Raw genomic sequence first — 16,248 nt, 5'->3', positions numbered from 1 at the left:
ACATTCAATACTTTGTATATGTTAATTGAATCAATATTCAATAGTCTCCTATTCAAAGTCTGTTGACTTTTTTTTGAAGGTTCTTTAACTAGACTTTGTCTACCAATCATAATATGAATTGTATGGAAATTGAGAGAAATCAGCACATCCACACACACACACACATACACACTTGTGTATACAAAGATGATTTTCATTGTGTACATTTATATATTCATGTATATTTAATATTGACAACATCTATTTACATATACACAAATGGTATTGTACATGGTGTAATAAAGAAAGGTACTATCATTAATTATCCAGGTAACGAAAAGATAATACATTAAAACGATAGATATACATATAAACGAATGACTATAAATATAGATGTACATCTAATGTTCTTCTTATTGTTGAACTATTTCATATACAGAATAAACAAACTAACAATGTTTAGTAAAAAAAAAAGATGTAATTCACGTGTTTTCATCATAATCTATTGAATTTACTAATTAGATTGTCATGTTACTTTATAAATGAAACACAAGACTATTGTCATCATCATTATGATTATCGTCATCATCACCATGATCGTCATCATGATCATGATCATCATTGGAAATCATTTGTTTCACATATATTTTTCATCTAGTTTTGACTGGATACTTTACTTTCAACCACACACACACACACTTGCACACACACACACACATACAGATTGGCGCACATGTACTGACAATAGCCCATTTAAAGAAGCTTTCTATATATCATTCATTCATTTATCCAACCATCCATTTCTCGATTCACTTCGCTCAATTTATTTCCATCAGAATGAATTGGAATCTTTTTCATAAGAAACATTATACTACTGATAATCATTATTCATCTACTACACGTACAATATATGCTCATCATTATAAGAATTTAAATGGTGAATTATATCATCATAATTATTGTAATAATCATATACATTCAACACATTATAAATGGTATAATTTTTTTTATAAAAATTTCTATGAACAATTTCATAATATAGCAAATATTTATTTTTTATTAATTATTATTACTTATTTTTTTGTGGATGATATTGGGAATGCCTCAATAACTATTATCCCATTAATTGTTATCTTAACCATCACAATGATTAAAGATGGTTTAGATGATTTATTACGTTATCATTTTGATCAACAATTAAATTCTATTGAATATTATGTATTAACAATTGATTTTCATCGAAAATCAATAAATTGGATCTTAAAAAAATCTTCTTTATTATTAGTTGGTGATGTAATTTATTGTCAAAATAATCAATCATTTCCATGTGATTTATTATTATTATATTCATCTAATAATAATGGACAAGTTAATATTACTACAATGAATTTAGATGGTGAAACAACCATTAAACAATATTATTCATTAATTGAATATCAATCAATTTATTCACAATATTCAAATAATCATTTAATTCAAACACATTTGAAACAATTCAATTTTCAATTTATCATTGAACAATTATATTTACATGTAATATGTCAACAACCCAATGAGAATTTAATGACCTTTCAAGGTCATTATGAAACCGCTCAACATTTAAATCATCATCATCATGATGGGGATGAAGATGATAATGGAACATATTTACCATTAAATAGGAAAAATTTAGTATTACGTGGATCTAAATTAATATCTACAGATTATATTATTGGTTTAGTAATATATACTGGTAAAGATACAAAATTATCATTAAATAGTAAAAATTCACAAAGAAAATATAGTACACGTGAAAGATTATCTAATATTATTTTATTAATGTTTATGGTTGCCATGGTAACTATCACATTCATTGTTACTATCATATCAACTTTATGGATAAAACAAAATATCAATAAAATATGGTATATTACATTTGAATTATTAACAATATGGCAATTTATTCGTAGTATATTTCGTTATTTATTTATTATTAATTATTTAATACCAATATCTATTATAGTTACTATAGAATTTCAACAATTATTATTAGCTTATTTTATATCAAATGATATTACTATGTATAATTCTATAGAGAATATTAAAAGTTATGCAAATAATTCACAATTATCCGATGAATTAGGTCAAATTGAATTTTTATTTTGTGATAAAACTGGAACATTAACACAAAATTTAATGAGATTAAAATCATGTTGTTTATTATCTAATGAACAATTATATCAATTTTATAATGATCATGATGAGGATCAAGATCAAGATCAGGATCAGGATGATGATCATCATAATAATACTACTGAATTAACTACTTATAATGTATTGAATTCATCTTTGAAATTATTAGAGATGAATGAAAAGTTTTGTGAATTTTTAACTATTATATCATTATGTCATACTGTTGAATTAAAAAATCATACTCAAATGATTAGTAATAATAATAATGATAATAATAATGTACAAGAATCATCAATGAATACTGATGAACCATCTAGATTTTATGAATATGAAGTAAGTCTAAGATAAACTAGATATTATATGTCACATTTTGTCATTCGATTTGTATGTCGGCTACGATTATGTCCGGGTGTTCAAAGTGAATCAGGTGGTTTACTTAGTGGGCCACATCCGGAATCTTTGACTACAAAGTAGTGGAGTAATGTTAAGAGAGATGAAGTTCCATGGTAGTCGGTAACGGTTATAACTTGTGGCTTGTGTGCCCTGTTCATGTATAACGTAATGATACCGCCAATTAGAGAGAAGTGAATTATCAATCGAACCAGTAACACATAAAACACATGTGAGCAGCCTAGAGTCTTCATCGGTCCTGCTTTCCGCCTAGCCCAGCCAGTTAAGTCCAGAACACCAATCTCAGCCTCTGCGATATGAATCATGTATTTCTAGCATACTGGGTTTATATACCAATCAAACAAACCACAACATACCATAAAATAGGAAACAACATTTGTACAAGATTTAGTCAAAAGTGCCTGTGAATCAGGGAGGTAGTGACTAATAGACAGGGTATAATTCAAGAATGGTAAGTCGTATAATAATACTCCATAGGTCAAAATAAAGCTTATGATAAGAGAGACATGAATATGTATAGTTTAGTTACTTAACAACTATACGATAAGAATATATGCATAGTATTGGTCTATAAATGGAACTCAAAAGTTACCATTCATTCATAGTAACCAATAATAGGTCTATACACCATATGTTCCTTCAGTATCCAGAAGCTAATTTTCTCATTCTCTTGGAGTCACATTTTCATCTTGTTAATTATTTGCTTATTAATTTTGGCTATTTCTATATGAGCATATATATGTGTATACTTCCTATCCTATTCATCACATTCTCTGTAACTTATTTTTATCTGGTTATAAATATTGATTAACCGCTTGATGCAATCGAGTTGGCCAGTATGCTTTCTCCACTGTGTGCCATTTCGTTTCGTTTCGCTTTCTCTTCTTTACTTCATTCGTTACGATTCTCTAATTCTTTGTTCCAATCAAAAATTATAGAAAGTAAACGTATTCGAAAATCCATTCCGTTCTAGACTAATTTGAGTGAAGTCAATGATTATATAAGAGGATTGATGTTATGCATATTTCAATATAGATCAGCATATAATCTAATTGAAGTCAGACCTCGGGGCCACTATCATAGCAAATATTAAGTGTTTACATTCAAATTACTAATATTAGTAAGCTGTAAACTACTTAAATAATTATTTATAACCCATTTATATGAAGCGAATATTTCACTTTTCAATTGAGATTATCATCGAATAACAACTGCTACTGAAAAAGAATATTGTGTCATTATTGTGTCAATATAACAAGGCTTGGATTTCCCAATTTACTCCATAGAAGATCTTTATGAATAGAAATTAATAAAAAAACATTTGGAAGCATTGAACGGCCGTTTCCTTCTAGTATGAGACTGCCCCGCCCTCGAGGTTCGAACCCAGGATCTTCTGTCTCGCTCGCGTACGCTTCAACTCCAGACCACTGAGCCGAAATTCAACAATGTTAATGTCTGATTTCAATCGATACACGAAATTATGCCACTGTCTACCACTGTCTTCAGTGAGTTACTGTCTCACAACAGAGTCGTGGATATGCACTGCTGAGGAATACCACAGAAGGACGAAACGGCCGTCCAGTGATTCTAGGTTTTCTATAGTGATGTAGTTTTAATTGACTCATGAATGCAGCTTTTAAATTCCTACAATCTCCACAAAACCTTCTTTCTGAAAATAAATAAGGTTTTTTAATTATACAGTAGTTAGAAATGTAAACCAGTGAAATGCAACTTTAATCTGAATGTTAAGAGCTCACTATTAACCGTCAATGTTCTGGAACTGACCGTCTGATGCAATAGTCGATTGACATTGTTAAACAGTTCCAAACTAATATGAAACAGCTTTCTGGTACTTTTTGTTTTACAATTATTGTCAAACAATTATGCACACAGTATGAAGTTACTCAGATAAGTAGCTATTTTTCACCTTAGTTGATAGAATTCGGCTATCCATGAGAAAAAGATCTACACAAGGTTGGTTAGTACTCGATGAATGCATTTGGTTAAAATCACCTTCATATTAACATATTTTATAATCTATCATCCTATCAATGAAATTGTGAAAACATTTTACAAAATTCCATTAATACACAAGAATTGTTTGATTATTTCAGTTATAATGTAGTGTATGCTACTGATGTTGACAGATATAAGTAGTATGTATCGTCAATCGAAAGTGAAATGCCCGGCAGTATAAGGTTAAGAAGATCGAATAAAAGGGAACGAGAACAGTGAATGATTGGCGTGGAAGCGAAAGAACAATGAAGTCTGAGACGATTGATTGACATTTCGCAAATGAAGTAACTACTGTATGGTTCTGAGATCTTACTAAGTGATTCTGTAATTTAATGCTCAAATGCATTCGGTTGTCCTAACTGGTGCTCTCGTTCACTATTCATATAAGACTAAAACTTTGTGTACTATTACCGACTGCTTCATTATAAGTCAAATTACATTAACACCGTTGGATGTTTGCTCAGCGGTCTAGTTGTTAAGTGCTCGCGTGCAAGACTGCCAAACACTGGTTTCAAATTACGCAAGTGGGCTCATGGAGTCCCACAATAGGACGAAACGGCCGTCCAATGCTTCCAGGTTTTCCATCGTGGTCTAGCTTTAATCAGCTCATGAATTCAACTATTAGATTACTATAATATCCATAAAATCCCTCTCTTCTTTATCTTTTTTTCAATTTTAAGGCAACATCACCTGATGAGAAAGCATTAGTTGAAGGTGCTTCAAAACTTGGTGTTGTATTTTCAGGCAAAGAACCTGATTTCAATGAGACTGGTTCATATAAATTATATATTGATTATTGGTCATATTCATCAACAGGAATAAAAGAGTCAAATGATGAAAAGTTTATTGATCGTCAATGTTATATTATTGATGCTGTATTGGAATTTGATCCAACACGTAAACGTATGAGTGTTATGGTACGTTATCCTGATGAAACATGTTGTGTATTGAGTAAAGGAGCAGAAACTGCAATTTTAGACCCTGAGGTAATTTCACTTTATCTATTATTATCTATATTCCTAGTATGTTAATAGTTTTATGATGAAGTAACATCACTTAAAGCAATATTATGAAGATATGTTAAGTCCTGAACAGTGGTTTCGGTTTTATACGACATTCCAATAGTAGAGTTGGAACCTACCACCATCTTCGAGACCGTTAAAAGTACATTTAGATATCTGCTAACTCTTAAATAAAAGTACTCATTACTTATATGTGATTAGTACTATAATTGTGAATATGTATGTTATCTTATTTAAGGGTAAACATTTAAGAGAATGTACCATAATCTTAGCTGAATTCAATAATGTAATGACTTATGATAGTTACCACTTTTCAACCAATGTATTAATACTATATGATAATAAGGTATCTTTTTAAAGATCATACGTTCATCTTTTGTAAACTTTGAAAGACCATAATGTCGGAATAAGAATCTTCACAGTTACTGAAAGAACCCTATTGAAACTGTGAACAATAGTACCTACTTATTTCCGTTCTGATAACTAAGTACTATGTCTATATGTTATATTTATCATAAATTGATCTTAGTTCGAGTATCTTTGAGAACCAAGAATCAATGAACAGCTGTTCAGTCCGGGTATGAGAATCGAGACCGCGCATCTACAATCCTACTAGAGAACAACCCCAGGTTCTTGAGGTATCATAATAAATGCATAGCCATTAGAACCAATAATTTATTCTTCAGCAGAGTTAGATAGTGGCTCAAAGTGGAGTTCAAGATGCACGTTTTCATCCTGTTTTAGACCCATTGTCTGGATGTATCTACACACATGTTGAAGTTACCACTGGGACTCGGACTCAGTAGCTTCCGCTTTAAATACCGAAGCGTTATATACAGCGTTACTACATCCAGAGAAGTAGAGATGTGTGTAACGGGTTGAATTCCAAATTCACCCATAATGTCCGTTTAAATCTTCTTTCTGTTGATGTTAAGGACTACAATTGATCAGCCTCTTTTAGGATATACGAATTTTGTTCTGATTTATTCAAGATAAACAAGATTCATACATTTCAATAGATATTGGCCAATTGCAGACCTTAACAAAAACAAATAGAAGATTCAAATGACTTTCACCGGTACCATTATTTGTTTACAAATTCTTAGAAGCGAAATTCATTGCATTGCTGATCTAGTAACCTTAGCACTCGGTAGAATATGCACTGATAATACACTTTAAGATCAATTTACCATCAAGATTTTATATCAGCCCCCAAATGCTCTCACATAGCCACGTACACATAACCACTGCCAGAAAAGTCCTACTCACTGCATTCTCGCGGCATTAATGTTGGTTGCAAAATTGAAAGGACAAAAAGCGGATGTCCGGCAATTTAACCAGATCGGTAGATACGAGGGATCTACCTAAGAGAGTTGGGATACTCTGGTTCCAAACCAGTGGTGCACAAGGGTTCCAAGATCTTGAGGGGACGAATGGTGTATGAACATATTGTTGGTTACCGACCACCACAGAAATGCATCTCCTCACGCTTCTCTACTGTAATATGGATCAGACCTTTAGATCAAAGGCTATGGATGTGGCCCCCTAAGAAAACTACCTGATTCGGTCTGAGAACCCGGGGAGTTTGGCAGCCCTCACATAAATTGAATGATTTATGTGGCACATATGTATTCAGTGCCTCTTTGTACCAATATTTATATGTTCGAATAAATAAATAAATATCAGCTTCAGAAGAATAATTGGCAACCAACAACAGTGATCACCTGTTTTATCTACGACAATGAGTGTTCACGAATCATTCACTCAAACGTACATACATTCTTGATATTCATGTGTCATAATATTGGGGATGCCAGATCCCCAGAAATCACTTGGTAAATGTCATAGTTTTGTAATTTTATTTTGGAAATTTGAATTTCTTGTCTTTGCTCATAAAGCTCCTATTTTTACCTTCATGTCGTATTTTCCATTTGGGAGGACCTTAAATATCATTGGTTCGTTGTCTCTTTTAATATGCTATTTTGTAACGTTTCCCAAGGACATTTTAATGCTATATATATATATATACGTTTGAGGTTTGCTTGTCATTGTTTATACTTACGGTTACTTGTGGAATACATTTCTCTCTTCTAAATCTGAACTTCTCTTTCTAATTTGCGAGGCAGGGACGCATTGAAATAGTTAGCTTGTTTGGATATTATGTCACTCAGTCTTTGTTCCATTCGTAGATTAAGTAAACTAGTAATCTCTTGAAACATAGCATATACTAACTAAGATATCATGAAAAACAATTTATCAGTGACAGAGTATGATCTTTATCTTTCTGCTTAATAAACCCTTTACATATCTGGTCAGCATCATTGATGAACACGGTGGATCTGATGCATATGTAAAGGCGCGAAATGACATAGCAAGAGTAGCATATCTAAAATTAAAGAAGATATGGAACTCAAAACAACTCTCTGTCAATCAACACCAAAGTTAGAATTTTCAATACAAATGTCAAGACAGTTCTACTGTATGTTGCGGAAACCTGGAGAACTATGAAAGCAATCATCCAGAAGATACAAGTGTTTATTAACATTTGTCTATGCAAAATACTTTGGATTCGTTGGTCAGACACTATCAGCAACGACCTGCTGTGGGAAAGAACCAGATTTCAGAGGAGAAAGAAATCAGGAAGAAGTGCTTCAAGTGGATAGGACACACATTGAGGAAAGCATCCAACTGAGTCACAAGACAAGCCTTCATATGAAATCATCAAGGTCAAAGGAGAAGAGGAAGACCAAATGAACAAGAATTGTATAGAACTAGAAAGGAAGGTCGAGGACAGAATGGATTGTAGAATGGTTGTTGGCGGCCTATGCTCCATTGTGGGTAACCGGCGTAAGTAAGTAAGTTATTTACATCCATAAATCATACATTATCTATCTAATAAGGAAATTTCTCTTCTTTTTTTCCTTTATTTATTAAAGAGATGCAGTACTACATCTGGTTATCTACGTTCACGTGCTATTCATTATGTTAATGAATATGCAATTCATGGTTTACGTACACTTGTATTTGCTAAACGTATATTACATAAATCTATTTATATGAAATTATTAGAACAGTTCAAATATGCCTCTAGTCTATGCGATAATGAACGTATTCATGCATTAAAACAATGTTATAATGAAATTGAATATGATATGATACCAATATATGTCACTGGTATAGAAGATAAATTACAACCTGGTGTAAAAAATTGTATAAAAGCTTTAAAAGAAGCTGGAATACAAGTAAGTTTAGTATAAATATAATGAGTATCTTCCACTTATTGAAATCATGAGTCATTTGAAGCTAGACCACCATGGAAAACCTGGAAGCACTGGACGGCCGTTTCGTCCTACTGCTAGACTCCTCAGCAATGCGCATCCACGATCCCACACTCCACGAGACTCGAACCCAGGACCTATCAGTCTCGCGTGCGAGCGCCTAATCACTAAACCACTGAGCCGGCGTCCAACGGTGTTAATGTCTAACTTCAACCAGTCCCATACTAGGACGAAACGTCCGTCCAGTGCTTCCAAGTTTTCCATGTCGGCCTAGCTTCAATTGATTCATTGTTTCAATCAGTGAAATTTCTAAGATCTCCACAAAGCCCCTTCTGATAATAATGAGTATCATTAAGAAATGATTGTTGCTATGCCGATTATTGATCATTCACTATTAGACTTAATCTTACTTCACCAGATTAGTTACTTTCAGATTGTAACAATATATCAAACAAAGATGTAGTCAAACGGTTAACAGTTCTATTTTAACCCATCTAATTCAGACGGGATATACAGCCAATATAGAGCAGACTTTAGCAATAGTATATCATGTGAACAACAGTCTATGTAATTCTGTCAGATTGAGAATCTGGCAGACACAGAAAGAGGTGGTTGGTCTAGGCAATTTATCTTTCAAGCTCGGAGTCGTTATTGGACGTATGGAAAACATTAGTTGTAGTTTATCTGAATTAAAAGTCCTTTGAATTGATCTGCTTTACTTCAGCCTTAGCATTTCATTCGATGCATCGCCTCTGAGTTGTAATCGTATATACAGAGGCTTTTTATTCACGGTTAAACATTCTCTATGCCCTTTTTTATTGGCTATGTTGTTACTTATAAATTTCTCGGGATATCCATTTTCTTTCAAGGTTGTGTATAATGCCTTTGTTTCATCTTCCACCGTATCTAGAGAGCATATAGTCTTGATTCTATGATGCAGTGTCATAATAAGGTTCCTTTTATACTGTAGATGAACAATACTAAGAAAGTTTTTATATTGGCCCGTCCGATTCGTTTTCTTGTTTATGTTTCGTTTTAGTGACCCGTCTTTTCTTCTTGTATATAGAACATCTAGAAAGGCTATTCTACCTATACTGTCCTTCTCACATGTGAATTTTATGGACGAGTGAACTGTATTGAAACGCTCAAGTGTTTCTATGAAGTCCGTATAGTTGTTACAAAGGATAAATGTATCATCTATGTATCGGCAGTAAAATGGAAAATTGCCGATCTCTTGTGCCAGTTGGTCGTTTTCTAGTTCAGAGAGGAAAATGTCAGCTAATATAGGACCTAGTGGTGAACCCATCGCAACACCATCAATACGTCTATAGATTTCACCATTGAATTTGAAATGTACATTCATAGTACATTTTACTAATAATTCTTTGATGATCTCCACAGGGATTGTCGTTTCTAGTTCATGTTCTCTAAGTTGTTCACAAATATATTCTACAGTTTCTCTGAGTGAAACATTTGTGTACAATGACGTTACGTCAAAAGACATCATCGTTTGACCTTTCGTGTTTATGTTTTCAATCTTGTCAACGAATTGGAATACATCCTTAATACTATGCTTCACTAGGTGTTTGTGGAGTGGTTTCAAAACGGTTACTAACCACTTTGCTACAGTATGATATGGGGAACCATACATGTCCAAAATTGGTCTTAATGGAATATCCGGTTTATGTACCTTCGACAGTCCATGTAACCTAGGTAAATGCTTACCCATCGGCTTAATTGTTTCGTATATGCTTGGTGGAATCATCTGTTGATCTCTGAGCTTTTTTAAAGATCTGTTCAGTTCATTCTCTATCTTATTATTGATATCTTTTTGGTTATTCAGTTTCTGAAATTTTTGGTGATCATTCAAGATGTTATTCATCTTGTCAATGTAGTCTATTTTGTTAAGTGGGACAGTTTCTGTTCCATTATCAGGCTTTGTGAAAATCAGATTTTCGTCATTACTGAGTTCATTGATGGCCTCTTTGTGTTTTTTAGTTAATATACTGCTGTAGTTATATCTACTATTGTTAAACTGATAGCAGTAGTCAATTAGATTTGTTTTCAAACGTTCAAGTTCTTGGTCAGAGGTCGGGACTAGATCTTGCAGACGGCTGAAGAAATTACTATTCGGATAGAAATGATAGAGCTTTGAATCTAAAAGAAATATGTTCAGCCGCTCCTTTTACCTTAGCCAGCTTCGGGGCCAACTAGTTACTAATCAATTTTATAATATGATGATGTAATTTGATTATTGTTTATTTTTATGTTTTTGATAGAGTTTTGTTCTTTAGCTGGATGGTTTAGTCATGGAGCTTTCATCGTTCTTCTGAACGACATCATCAGTACAGACTTCAAGTATTCGAATTTCTCCATTTGTGGTTTAAAGCTTGTCCTGTACACCTCGATGTTGATTGGTTCTTGTTGACTTTAAACTTGTTATTATTTACTTCTTTGTTTAGGTTGTATCCCACAATGGGAGATTATTATTATTATTATTACACTTGATAACCTTTTTGAGAAATTTATTTAGCATCCACCCCTATCTACTATATCTGACCTAATCCATATTATTCTACATATTATGTAATTTCTGATTTGTAGTTCCATTATCCTCTCCCTCTGTCACTCACCCCATGTTGACCATATTTATTCTGATCATTATTTATCTCACAATTTCATTTCACTTATAAACTGATTCAAGTCAACAATTTCATATTATCAGAATGGGTTTAATGGAGATTTTAGTAACTTCAATAATTGAAATCATAAGTCAATTGAAGCTAGACAACCATGGAAAACCTGGAAGCACTGTATAGTTGTTTCATCGTAATATGGGACTTTTCAACAGTACGTCTGCATGATCTCGTATAAGGGACTTGAACTTAAGATCTTCAGTTTCGCATGTGAACACTTAATCTCTAATCTCATACTAAGACATAACAACTATTCACTACACTTGGTATCGTTTGGCTTGTATTTTCCCACTGAGGTTTAAGACTGCAACTGATCAATCTGTTATTGGCATATGTGCATACTGTGCGTATGTCTCGATAGTGCCTTCATTCACAAGCTTTTTGTAAGCAATGATGGATAACGCGATGGCGTTTGAAGGGAATGATACTGGGTTCGAGTCCCAGAATGAACATCAATTCTGAGATGCAAGTACATCTAGCTGACGAGTCCGAAATAGGATGAAACGCATGTCCTGGATTCCACTACTTCTAGGTTTTCAATAGTGATCTAGTTTAAATCTTCACAAAACTCTTTCAACATCTAACTCTTTTTTTTATTATTTCTCTAGATATGGATATTAACCGGTGATAAAGCTGAAACAGCAATTACAGTAAGTCAATCTATTGGACATTTTACATTGAATATGTCATTAATAAGAATAATGAATTGTCAAACATTACAATCAACAGCATATAAAATTTATGAACAATTAGATGCATTATATACATATCATAATGATCATAAACAAAAACCTAATCATCATTCTATATTAACAATGTCAAGGATTAAAACAATAAATTATAATAGAAATTCATTTCATATAACCTCCTCCTCCTCCTCCTCCTCCTCATCATCATCATCATCATCATCATCTACTTCAAGATCATCTTCATGTATGGATGGACCATACAATAATAATACTAATAGTAATGGTAATAGTAATAATAATGATGTTTATTATTATGGTTCAAATGAATTCATCTTCAATAAGAAAGATTGTATAATTAGTCGATATATAAGACGAAAGCATAAAAAGCATCCTGGTATGGCAAATGAATCAATTGGTCTTGTTATTGATGGAAAAAGTTTACAATATGCATTACATGTAAGTAATTTATTTGCTGGTTTCGTTTGAATGATATTTTTCTACTTACTCTTATTTAGTTGTTTGTTTATTTGAATATAGAAAGATTGGTAGAATGGAGGCACAGAATGCATATGCAGTACACAAGTCACTTCATACTGTGATATCGTCACTGTGACAGTGTTTAGGTGATCAGACCGAAGAAGGTGGTTATCTTAGGGAGTCACACTTGGAGCCTTCGATCTAAAGGTCTGGATCCACAAGGCAGTGATGAAACATTAGGAGATACAGTCCCAGGTAGCCGATGACCAACAATTGGTTCATATACCAGTTGTTCAATCAGGATCTTGGAGCCTATGTGGACTAATGGTTTGGAATTAAGGTTTTCCAATTTCTCTAGGTAGGCCCTTTGTATGTATTAATCCAGTTAAAGCATCGGAAATTCACTTTTCGTCCTCTCAATTTCATTTACAACAGTAATGCAGCGAGAATGAAGTGAGTAGGACTTCCATGACAGTAGCTGTATACGCGTGGCTATGTGAGAGCATTTGCAGTGGTAGAGAGAATTCTCCCTACAATCGACTGTACTAAGGATTTTGGGGGTTTCTGAGTAATTGAACAGGAATATTTGTTTAAACTCATTTTCCACTACAGATTTTCATTAACTGAAGATTCATTGACAATTAGAAAATATAAGACAGATATACAAATCCATTACCACTGTACCGAAAATCTATTTATGTTTCCCATTGTTCTTGTGCATATATAACAATCTCTCTTTATTAGGTATTCGAATAACTCTTCTTCATTGTACTACGAGTTGGAATTTATTCATACATCAACTTATCATTGATAATTACTTGATTACAGTTGACTTTATTATGTATGTCACTTTTCTATTCTTTACCTGGGAACTATTCGGAGGGACAGTTACTTTTGAAGTATTCAGTAATAAAAATTGTGATGCATATAAGAATTTAGTTCGGAATTGGATCGATAAAGCAAGGAGCAACAAACCGTAGACCATGTTAGTTGTAATAACCACTTTAGAGCAAAGCTTCTTATAAGTTATTGTACGATCATAAGTTTATATTGTACAGAATTTCCAATTAGATGATGCACTTATTAGATATCAGTATCATCTATAGGGAATAATATTACATGATTGACCGAGTTGTAGAGAAAATTCATCATGATAAGTTTATTTATTTGTTTATTTGAACACAGAAATATTGGTAAAAAGGGGCACAGAATATATATGCGCCACACAAGTCACTGGATTTGTGTGTGGGCTGTGGTACTACCTGGATATCCAGATCGAAGCAGGTGGTTTCCTTATGGGGTCACACCTGGAGCCTTCGACCTAAAGATTTGGATCCACAAGGCAGTGGCGCAACGTCAGGAGATACAGTCCCATGGTAGCCGATGACCAACAATAGGTTTATATGCCACTCGTTCCTTCAGAATCTTGGGGCCTATGTGTACCATTGGTTTGGAATCAGAGTTTTCCAACTCCCCTAGGTGGATCCTCCGTTTCCACCAGTCCGATTAAATCGCTGGACATTCGCTTTTCGTTTTCTCAATTTCGTAAATAAATGTCTGGCCACGAGAAGGCGGTGAGTAGGATTTCCCTGGCAGTGGTTGTATAATTTAAGTAAACAATTATTATTATTATATTCATATTGATAAACTAATACACACGTGATATCTCATGGTCAACCAGTAAACAACTATTAATGTGAATAAACAAGAGTGTTTAACTGAATTTAACCATCCCAATATTCATTATGTAGTTAATTTGTCAACCGATTAATCATGATCTGTTTTAGTGTCAGTTTAAAACGAATAATGGAATGATCATTTTGTATTGCCTTCCTTAACCAACATACATTATACCAAAGCACTACTTCACATCCTTCATTTGTGGTCATTTAATGTCTATAAGCATATATAACCGTATTCTTGAGTAATTCATTATCTTCTTAGTGCTGAATGATGTTATCTTAATTGAAATTCATCATTACACAACTTATAGTCGGGATTATTGTTTTAAATCTATCCTTTATGACACTGAAATCACTATCTGAAAGCTATTTGATTCATCTTTAAAGCATAATTGAACTCATTTCTAAACATTATGGTGTATGCTACTTATGTCTTCCGATATAAGTAGTATATCACACAAACCGGAAGTAGAAAACCTAGCAACACAAGGCGAGAAAGTTCAAGTTGAGAAAAAATAGTAATGAAAATAGAGAAAAATTATGAATTGGAACGATCATACAGAATGTAACGACCGAACCGCCAATATTCAGTTTGAACGTAGAACTAACGAACCAAAATTTATTCGATTAGACCAGACTACTTTCTTCTGTATAGCGTACGAAGCGTTTTTGAGTTACTCGTATTAAATTATATCACAACACAAACTCTGTGCTCAATTTAAACGGTTCTACTTTAGAAAATAGAACAAATTATATCAGAAATGCAAAATACCTCAAATGGTTCGGCCTATCCTATACAGTCAAAAGTTTCTCTAACACAAATTAGCATGCTAAACAACAAAAGGAACAGTGAATATAAAAGAGTTCAGTACCTAGGAATCAATAAAAAGAATCCCTACAAGATGGTATCCGACATCTATCTGCAAGGATTCCAGCAATCTTCCCAAGCAGACAGTCAAAGGTGAACAATCATACAATGAATCACGCCGTGACCTTGAGCTTAGTCAAACACGACCTCACTGTCAATAGTCCAACAACATACAATAGAAAATTAGGTAACAAAAGGTAATCAAAATCACATAATAAAAGCTCAGACGAGGAAGACTGAAGAACAAACGGTGTGGTTAAAAGAGATTTCAACAAAGGTTAAAATACACGACAGGGAAAAGAAATAAATAAATAAAAGTACTGTCCAACATAATGCTTTGGAGGGAGTTTCAGCGTTTTTTTTCGTTACACGGAATATGAAGAACAATTGATGGAAGATTTGAAAATGAAGCATTATATGCACGGTTCTCATAGTTTACAGAGATATTCCTGTAATTTTGCATGAATTAATAAATTGATCTTTCCCAACAGAGTTCTCGTTCATTACAGTAGCACTACAAAGGTTTGATTTGATGATTCCAAATAAAGTAAACATTGAGTAAATTGTCTGTAACAATAGAAAAACTTATTGGAATCGTGGATTGATTATGCAACCATCGAAACCTACAAGCTTTGGACGGCCGTTTTATTCTAGTATAGGCCTCCTCAGCACTTTGTATCTATAATGCCCCAACCGGGAATTAAAACCAGGACCATCGGTCTTACGGGAGAACGCTTAACCTCCAGACAATCAAGTCATAATTTAATGGTTTGCAAGTCTAAGTTCAGTCAATCGACGATATTACAAGATAATCTTCCAACCTCTTTTATGGTAACCTTCTGCACATTCAACGTGATTTAACTCAACCGGGTTATATTCTTCGTTGTGTGATGGTGGATGGGGACTTTTGAGGAGTTCAATACTAGAACAAGACGCCTGTTCAATGCTTACAGGTTTT

At 33.4% G+C, this 16,248-nt stretch overlaps 1 protein-coding gene across 1 annotated transcript in view; it reads left to right on the top strand.

Annotated features, from left to right (window-relative positions):
• The first annotated feature begins 409 nt into the window (after positions 1-409).
• The window catches only part of ATP11C (Phospholipid-transporting ATPase IG), a 35,679-nt gene continuing 19,840 nt past the window's right edge, over positions 410-16,248 (top strand). Inside the window, exons 1-4 of the mRNA XM_051219608.1 lie at positions 410-2,484; positions 5,259-5,564; positions 8,537-8,842; positions 12,183-12,719. Of these exons, the coding sequence (XP_051064589.1) occupies positions 817-2,484; positions 5,259-5,564; positions 8,537-8,842; positions 12,183-12,719 (2,817 nt within the window). The 5' untranslated portion in view covers positions 410-816. The remainder of the gene's footprint in view (positions 2,485-5,258; positions 5,565-8,536; positions 8,843-12,182; positions 12,720-16,248) is intronic.

Source organism: Schistosoma haematobium, chromosome 7 (genome assembly GCF_000699445.3).
Source record: "Schistosoma haematobium chromosome 7, whole genome shotgun sequence".
Classification (NCBI taxonomy): domain Eukaryota; kingdom Metazoa; phylum Platyhelminthes; class Trematoda; order Strigeidida; family Schistosomatidae; genus Schistosoma; species Schistosoma haematobium.
Note: the sequence above shows the minus strand (reverse complement) of the source record. Positions and strands in the feature narration are given on the sequence as shown.